The following is a 9,354-nucleotide window of genomic DNA, read 5'->3' on the forward strand; positions in this document are numbered from 1 at the left end:
TGCTGCTGAGGTGGGGATGGGGAAGGGGAGCACAAGGGAATGATTGCTGCAGAGCCAAGGCTGTAAATGTGAGTCTTGCTCTGATGTTTTTCCCCAATTGCTAAGAGCAGACCAGAGAGAGGCTGATTGTGACTACTTGTGGGCTTTCTTGGCTAGCCGTGGAGTGGGCGTTGTATCTGGGTGCTGGAAAATGGTTTGGAAGCCCTGAAATAAGAGCTGTCTTTCCAAGGAGCTGCCTTGGTGTGGAGCAGATGGCTTTGCTGCAGCCCTGGGAGAGGTGTTAATCCCCTTTGGTCTCATCCAGCTTCCTGGTGGGCACTTGCATCTGGCTGCGAGATGTTTGCAACTGCCAAGGATGTGGAAGAACCTACCTCTGTCTTTTCAACAGTCAACCTTACTGTGGATCTTTTCTTCTGGCAAGATGGGCCCACCCATTTCCCTCCCCTTGGCAAGAACAAGACCTTGCCACCATTTCTAGACAGATCTCAGGGGAGGTGCATCCTCTTTCTTGGCAGTGCTGGGTTAACAGTTCGTTTGGATGATCTTAAAGGTCTTTTCCAACTTGAATGATTTTATGATTCTGTGACTTTGGAGGAAGAGTGCTGGAAAAACACAGCAGCCTTCCTCCTGCACACATGGGGAAGGCACAGTCGAGGCTTTCTTGGCCAGTTCCTGGTTGAATAAGAGCATCACCTATGGCCCTAAATTGGAGCTGATGGGATCTGAGCATGTAGCAGTCCATGCAATTAACTGTGTCATTCAGACTCTCTCCAGCAAGGGGCTAAGTGCTTTGGATTAGACTGAGAGATGCTTCACTGCCTGGAAATGCAGCTAGATCCAGGCTGAATCTTCAGCTTGTCCTGCAATCTCATTTCTGTCAGGAAGTAGCTATTAAGGCAGAGTTAAAATTCCCAAAAGATGCTTGGCCTGTTTTCTAGGTGTGGGTTTCACAGACAGTAATGCAACAGTGAATTATTTTAATTGGTTTCTTACAGATGTAATGCATCTCTAGTGTGTCTGATGAGATGGGAAGGGACACAGCAATGATCTCAGGGCTGGAACCCCTCTGCTGGGAGCCCAGCAGGAGAGAGTTGGGCTTGGGCAGCCTGGAGAAGGGAAGGCTCTGGGGAGACCTTTTGGTGGCCTTGCAGGACTTAAAGGGGCCTAGAGGAAAGCTGGAGAAGGACTTTTTAAGCAGGGCCTGTTGTGACAGGACAAGGGGGGCTGGGTTTAAATCAAAAGAGGGAGATTCAGATGAGATTGAAGGCAGAAATTTTGGATGCTGAGGGTGGTGAGAGCCTGGCCCAGAGAGGTGGTGGCTGCCCCATCCCTGGAACCATTCCAGGTGAGGTTGGCCGGGGCTCTGAGCAACCTGCTCTAGTTGGGGATGTCCCTGCTCAGGGCAGGGGGTTGGATGAGATGACCTTGAAAGGTCCCTCCCAACCCAAACCATCCTATGAGTCTATGTGAGCATTTCTGTACTGTGCAAGCAGAATAAAAATGCAGGTGTCTTGGTAGTCCATCTCCATGAACTGAGCTGTGCTCAAAGCACCAGGCATGCTTGGGGCTGAGAACTGAGCCAGTGCTGGGCTGTGAGACCACTGCTACAGACATCACAACCAGCAGCATCAGGCTGAGAAACTTGACTCCCAAAAGGCAAAAGATTTTTCTTCCCTAAGGATCTCAGCCCAGCTGATAGAAGGGGAAAAAAGGCAAAGGAGGGCAGAGTGAGCTTACAAAACAAGGTACCAGTAGCAAAAGCCTGTGTTGTCTCAGCAGTGAGACGTGTGAGGACACACCTCCCTCCTCCCCTGCCATCCTCAGCACTCTCCCCTTTAGCTGGAAGACTTAACACAGTTTATATCAATCCTCATTCTGCCAAGTTTGCATTTTGGCTGTGATTTGTGGGTGAAGCTACTGTAGCTGGTCGTCTTCTCAGCTGTAAGTAGAAAGTAAACACTTACAGGAATTCCTTATGCAAGAGCCTGGGCTCACTTCCCTTCTTAAGCAAAGCAGAGCTATTCTTCTGCTAAACACTTGAGGAGGAAATGTTTGTGGCTCTCAGGTCACAGAAAGCTGAATCCCCTGTTCCCAAAGAGACTGGTAGACCAAAGAGACAAAGAACATCGTTGGCCAAACTGTTTGCTCAGGGAGCACCTGCTGGGTTGGTAATGAATGAAAAAAAAAAAAGAGGTGTTAAGGAAGAAATGCTTTAAATGGAGCCATTATTTATTTCTGAAATACTCAGATGCCACAGATTCCTGCCAAGTATTTGTTTGCAGATGGTTTTGATTTAAATGCAAGGCTCAGATTACCCATCCAATGCCCCTGCTATATAAATAGAAAGCTGTCATAAGCAACAATACAGCCACTTGGTACCAGTAAGATGAGAAGTGGTTTCAGGGTAGACTATTAGAAGGGAAATTTTGTTGGTTTTTTGGCAGTATTTAAGAAACTGGATGCTGGAACAAGTTGATGTATTTAGACATAGGGAGCAAGAGTCCTTACTTGAGAAGTCATCGAGTCAGAGAGTCTCTAAGACCTGTGGAAGTTAGAGAAGTTCAGAATCCCTAGATTTAATTCTCTTTTTAGGGTTTTACCATTCTTAATCAATGGGAATACAGGTTAATTTGAAAAAACAACATAGAGGAAAGGCAAGGACCTTTCTAATAGCTCAGAGGCTTCCCAGCCAGGACCAGAAGCACAAGACTCAACTTCCTTAACTGGTGGAGCTCAGGAGTCTGGGCAGAAAAGGGAAAACTTAGTTCAGGGCTGGATTTATGAAGATAACTTTTTTAAAAACCCAATAAAACCAGAGGATACTGCAAACTGAAACTGAAGAACCACTTGGCAGTGGATCCACAACATCTGAAGGCCTCAGGAAAGTCCATAGTCACTCATCACTGCTGGTCTTTATCAAGACATCAGAGGAGAGCTGGGCTGCCCCTTAGACATGTGCAGTGGGTGTGTTATTGTCAGATAACTGTTGTGGTGGAGGAAATGAAAGACCTACATATGAGCTGAACTGCAGCTCCTTCCCCTTGCTTTGTCACTGATGACCTAAACCACCAAACATGAAGATTTTTGGAGAGAATTTTGAACAACTTTCCATCCCCTTCAGTACTGCTAAAATAAGTGTCCAAACAGAGTGTGCCCGGGCAAACCACAGAGGGAAGTGCAATTGGTGACTGTCCTGTGAGCTGCCTTTGTGGTAGGCTGAGTCTATGTAGCCTTTTTCTCATATGGAGAACAAAAAAAGATGGACCACATTACTTTTGAAAAGGAAATCAGAGACTTTTCACCTCCCCAACACTGCAACCTCAAACATCCTTACACTTCGCTCACTTCCCCAGAAATTCTGGTGTCACAGCCTTTGACAAATAAACTACAGACAACTCCCCAAAAAAACTGTAGGGGCAGCTGAATTCTTCCTCAGTCACACCCTTCCTCTGGGTGCTGACATCTGGAGCTTTCAGGACTGAACTTCCTCAAACTTCCAGAAAATTGCTCTCCTGTTTTTGGTGAATCCCCATCCCTTTTATTGCTCACACTTCTCCTATTTTTGTTCTTTTCACTTTCTCAGCTTTGCTTTAAATACCTTTGAATTCTCCTTATAGTAACTTTCCAGTACTTCAAGGGGCCCTATCGGAAAGCTGGGGAGGGACTTTTGAGCAGGGCCTGTTGACTCAGGACAAGGGGGGATGGTTTGAAACTAGAAGAGGGAGATTTAGACTAGAGAGAAGGAAGAAACTCTCTACAATGAGGGTGGTGAGCCCCTGGCCCAGGCTGCCCAGAGAGGTAGTCGCTGCCCCATCCCTGGAACCATTCAAGGCCAGATTGGATGGGGCTCTGAGCAACCTGCTCTTGTTGAAGATCATAGAATCATAGAATGGTTAGAGCTGGAAGCAATCTTAAAGGTCAACTAGTTCCAAGCCCCTGCCATGGGCAGGGACACCTCCCACTAGACCAGGTTGCTCCAAGCCCCATCCAACCATGGGCTTGAACACTTCTAGTAATGAAGCATCCACAACTTCTCTTGGACAACTTGTTCCAGTGTCTCACCACCCTCGCAGTGAAGAACTTCTTCCTTACATCTAATCTAAATCTACCTTCTTCCAATTTCAACCCATCCCCTCTCATCCTGTCACAACAGGCCCTGCTAAAAAGCTTATTCCACCTAACTTTTGGTGTGAAAATGAAAGAGAAGTGCCAGCAAATAGTTTAATTGGTGTTGTTCTGGATTTTCCTGCTATCTGTTGGGTGTCTGGTGTGAGCTGGGTGGGTGCTTGTTTCAGAAGGGGCCAAGGGGACACAGCAGCCCCATCTTTGCCCATCACGTCAGGATTGTGCAGGGGGGGTGATGAGGAATGTGCCCCTCTCCTCTTGCAGGTGCCTGTGCCTCTACATCCCTGTCACCACTTCACCAGGAGGATGCCAGCTCTGCATGCAGCAGATTTGGGCTGTGCCAGGTCCTTGTTACCACCCCTCTTTTTCAGGTCCCGTAAATACGCCGTGTCTCCCCCAGCCCTCCTCCTTGCCAGGAGGGGAGGTCAGAGTGTGGAAGGCATCACTTTGTCCAAACAGAGCACGCAGGACATGGTGCAGATGATCAGATATGAATTGCTGGACATTTTTGTAAGTAAAAAAAGTAAAGTCTCCTTTTTCCATTGTGGTCGTTTGCAGAACACTGATTATAGCATGGAGCTGCACAAAACAAATATTTGTTCATTATTTCTGTCCTGCTGAGTTACATTTGGGTTTGAATTTTATGGCTTGGATCAGACAGTCTGGATGAGAATCTGCTGTTTGTTGTGTGGTCTCGTGGGAGGAGACCCTGGGGGTCACCAGCCTGCTTGGTGCTCACAGCCTCAGACCCGCTGCCGCGGAGGCTCGGCCTCTTGCAGCGTCTGCTTCCTGCCTCATCCACTTGTCTCCTAGAACCTGGGGAGAGCTTGGAGCTGGGTTGAGCTGGCCTTGCTTCTGCCTTCCCTGCTCACACCCTTCCCCTCAGAGCACACAGCTGCTCCTACAGACTTGGCTCCTAATCCTCACACCAGGCAGGGCTGGGTGCAGACATCTCCAACGTGCACCAAGGCCCCAGCACCCAGGCTCGTTTTCAAGCTGCTTACATTCCACGTGGCCCCTCCAGCTTTGCTTAGCCCCCACAACCCCCCACGAAAGGCCATAAAGAACGTTGTCCTGTTCACCCTATAAACCCCAACTTCTTGTTTTGATGTCTTGCAGCCAGAAATCAACGTGCAAAATCTGCCCCACTACTTGCAACTCGGAAAGCCCTTCCTCATCCTGTTCAGCGATGGTGACATCGGTCAAATGGAAAGCAAGGAAATGCTGAAGCTGGCAAAAGGAACACCCCAGCAAGCATTTGTGGCTTGTTGGTTGAACTTGTGAGTGTGTGAAAACCTCTTTTCTTCTTTCCGTTAGCTCGCTCTTGTCATTTCAGGGCGAGAAAAAACTGAGTCTGCAATTACTGCAAACACCATCTCGCTGCTAATGTGATTATTCGGTCTGAAATCATCATGAGCTGGGAGGTCAAGTCATTTAGCAATGATTCAGTGTGTGTTCTGGGCAGCTGCAAGGTTGCACGACCAAGTAAAATCAGGCAATGTTTAATTGGTTGCAGAAATGGCTTTCAGGAGAGTAAAATGTTCTCAGAGGTATCGCGTGGTAGCTTCACCCTGGCTCTGGTGGGGTTTGTGTTTTTGTCACGTGTGGGAGGGGAAAAAAAGTGAATTGCCCTCCTGGAATGTCTTATGGTGATTTTTTCCACCAATTAGAGGCAAGCACAACAGGGCAATTACGGATTGTTGACTGAAAAGAAAGTTTTTAGAAGGAGCAGCCAGAAGTCGTCCCATAAAGCAAACCTGAAAAATATTCAAGTATCACAATGATTCCAGCAGCTAAGAACTAGAAAGTTATAGGAGAAAGTTGTTTGTTTTTTTTTTTAAATGCCCCTCCCTAGTTGCATTTTCAATTTTTAGCCTCTGTTTGTTTTGTCCAAGCCCAGAAACACCTCAATCTCTTAATCATAACATGCTCTGAAGCCTGGGAAACACAGCGCAGCGTGGGCCGGAGTTCAGTGAGTGGGGACACACGTGTTTTTAAAGAGAAACCCACTTCTCTGCCAGGAATGCACAAGAAATGAGCCCCTGGAACTTCCCCACCTACACATCTGCCTTCTCTCTCCCTTCCCGAGGAGGAAAGGGCTGGCCTGTGTCAGAGCAAAGTGATGTTGTAACGAAAGAGGGCAGAATATGGGCTGAGAAAGGGTCATAGAATTGGTTAGGTTGGAAGAGACCTTGAAGATCATCAAGTCCAACCACAGACTCAGCACTGCCAGGTCCCCACTGCCCCATGTCCCTCACACCACATCTCCACGGCTTGGAAACCCCTCCAGGGGTGGGGACTCCACCACTGCCCTGGGCAGCCTGGCACAGCCCTGGGCAACCCTCAAGGGCAAGAAATTGTTCCTCAGGTCCAACCTCAACCTCCCCCGGGGCAACTTGAGGCTATCTTCTCTTCTATCTCTTCTTCTGTGGGAGCAGAGCCCGACCCCCACCTGGCTCCAGGCTCCTGTCAGGAGCTGTGCAGAGCCAGAAGGTCTCCCCTGAGCCTCCTTTGCTCCAGGCTCAGCACCCCCAGCTCCCTCAGCTGCTCCTCAAAAGACTTGAGCTCTAGACCCCTCACCAGCTTCATTGATCTTCTTTGGCTATGCTCCAGCACCTCAATATCCTTGTAGTGAGGGGATGAGCTTATAAATAATGATTTAGCTCATAAATAATGCAGTGAGCTTCTACAGCTGTCTCACAAGGCGAACTGTGGGTTTTTCTGGCTGTGACCCAAGGGCCTTGTTGCTTGCTTGGCTCTCAGTCCTGTTGTGCTTCCAAACCACTGGTCAGCAGGTTGAGTCTCCTCTTCCCCACAGGAGGAAGACCCCAGTGGGACGTGGCATCCTGAAGGCATATTTTACCACCATCCCTCCACTCCCTGTCCTCATCTGGGTGAACCTTCATGCTGGGGGTCAGGTATTCAAGTTCCCACCAGAGCAGCCCATCACTGAAACCAACCTCTTGTCTTGGCTGGAGAAGATAGAAGCAGGAGTGGAGATTCCCAGCAGTAAGTGGGGTCGGGTTTGGAATGTTCCTCAGCACACACTGTTAACTCCAGTCTGTTTATCAGAAGATGCTACGTGCAATAAATTGTCTGCCCTGGAATTTAATGATGGAAAAACTAGCTAGGCTAGTTTGAGCTGGAGAAGTACAAATAGTCCAGCCAGCAGAGAATACCCACACTCACAAGTTCGCTTCAGGACTGTTTAATGCCCAGAGCCAAGTGTGAATAGTTCTGATTCGGCAGCTCTTCCCCTGATAATCCCAAACCTGGCTGTGCTCTCCAGTTGCTGTGAACAGATCTTCTGGAACACAGCTTGCTCATAAAAAACCTCCTGATTCCCAGCTGTCAGCATAAGAAGTAGCTGCTCTTTAGGCACCTTCCAGCATTGGCTTGGATGGGAGAGCAGAAGGAAGCCAGTGCTTTGCTGTGGTCTTTGGAAAAGAAAGGGTTGGCTTGTAGTGAAGCTTTTTTACTACATCCCTTCTGCCTTCATCAGCCTGCTGAAGGTTTGGAGGAAGGGAGCAGATGTGCTTTCCTCCTGTCTTATGTGGAGCCACAGGATGCTACAGGGGTCTTGGGAATAACCAGCTGCCAACCTGCTCCAGGCTCTGGAAAGGTGATGATGGGGTGACTCCACTTGATCCTTGTGAATATTAAGATGAGCCTTTCAAAGCAAGTCTTTCCAAAAGCATGGTGGAGTAGGATGTGTAGGCTCTTGCTGGGGTTTTAAGACACCGTTTCTGACCCAGTAATTGCTGGGAGAACCCTCTGAGCCAGGCATCCTTCTGTGCTTGCTTTCTCTTGCTGCTAAAGGCACCTGGCTGTCATGTAGGTCTCTAGGTAGGGACCTGAGTTTTCAGGGGTGTCAGAGGGGTGAGCTGATGGCTCAGCAGCTCGCTGCACTGCCAAGGGCTGTGCCAGCCATCCCAGCCTCCTTCCTCAGGCTTTGAAGTGCTACAAACCATGTGATCAGCCTTAAAAGCACAAATTCAAGAGCATCCTCATGTAATGGGGCCACTTTCTCCTCCCCTCACCCCTAGTGTTGTCACAGTAATGCACAGATGTTAACCCAGTTCTCTGAGACCTGAACAAAGCATCCACCCACTGGTGGACAGACCCCAAGTGTGACCTTGGCAGGGGGGGTGTCTGAGGACTGAGGGGCCCCCACAGCCTTGGCTGGTGTTATCTGGGGGGTGGTGTTAGTTTTGGAGGAAAGAGGGTGATCTTTAAGAAAAGATTGTTAATTTTTCATTCGTTGGGAATGAAAATCCCATAATTCCTTTGAAAGGGAGATTTCCATGGAGTGGGGCTGCATAACTCATTAACATGGGGCTGCATTTGCTCCTCAGGTACCTTGTCTGAGGAAGAGTGGAAACCACCTCTCCCTGCTTATGACTTCCTTCAGATGATGGAGACAGCCGAGCTCCCCCTCCACACCTCCCACCATCATGGGGACACACCCAGGAGCCCAGGAGAGGACCCTGTGACCCGTGAGGAGCTGTCCCAGGAGAACAAGGCAGAGAAAGTCGGGTCGCCTGGGAGGGACCTGAGGGGAACAGCCCCAAGGCTGGCAGCAAGGGAGAAGCAGGGCAAGAGACACAGTGAGCTCTGAGAGATGGGCATCCCTGTGACTGGAGCAGTGGAAGATGGGGGACCACGGAATCCCAGACTGGTCTGGGTTGGAAGGGACCTTAAAGGTCACCTAGTCCAACCCCCTGCCCTGAGCAGGGACATCTGCAGCTAGAGCAGGTTGCTCAGAGCCCCGGCCAACCTCACCTGGAATGTTGCTAGGGTGGGCAAGCTCCTCACTTTGCCACCCATCCATGAGCCTTTACACCAAGGAGAGAAGTTCTTTTAGCTGTAAATTACCAGTGAAAGGATAAAACAGTCCCTAAGTCCCTGTGTGAGTTCCCTGCTCCAGCATGTTGGTCATTCACCATTAGGAGTGAGACCTTATTGCAGCTTTCCAGTATCTGGAGGGGGCCTACAAGAAAGTGGTGGGGAGACTTTTTACAAGGGCTGGTAGTGGTAGGATGAGGGGTGATGGCTTCAAACTGGGGGAGGGGAGATTTAGATTAGATGTAAGGAAGAAGTTCTTCACTGTGAGGGTGGTGAGACACTGGCACAGGTTGCCCAGGGAAGCTGTGGATGCTTCATTACTGGAAGTGTTCAAGCCCATGGTTGGATGGGGCTTGGAGCAACCTGCTCTAGGGGGGGGGGTGC

General features: G+C 49.2%; 1 protein-coding gene across 1 annotated transcript in view; it reads left to right on the forward strand.

Annotated features, from left to right (window-relative positions):
* Positions 1-8,743, forward strand: part of TXNDC16 (thioredoxin domain containing 16) — a gene marked incomplete at its 5' end in the record, with an annotated part of 29,903 nt that extends 21,160 nt beyond the window's left edge. Inside the window, 4 exons of the mRNA XM_008940464.1 lie at positions 4,497-4,635; positions 5,245-5,405; positions 6,944-7,134; positions 8,481-8,743. Of these exons, the coding sequence (XP_008938712.1) occupies positions 4,497-4,635; positions 5,245-5,405; positions 6,944-7,134; positions 8,481-8,743 (754 nt within the window). The remainder of the gene's footprint in view (positions 1-4,496; positions 4,636-5,244; positions 5,406-6,943; positions 7,135-8,480) is intronic.
* Between the last annotated feature and the right edge of the window lie 611 nt (positions 8,744-9,354).

The sequence above is a fragment of the Merops nubicus genome, unplaced genomic scaffold (assembly GCF_000691845.1).
Source record: "Merops nubicus isolate BGI_N331 unplaced genomic scaffold, ASM69184v1 scaffold12295, whole genome shotgun sequence".
In the NCBI taxonomy this organism is placed as follows: Eukaryota; Metazoa; Chordata; class Aves; order Coraciiformes; family Meropidae; genus Merops; species Merops nubicus.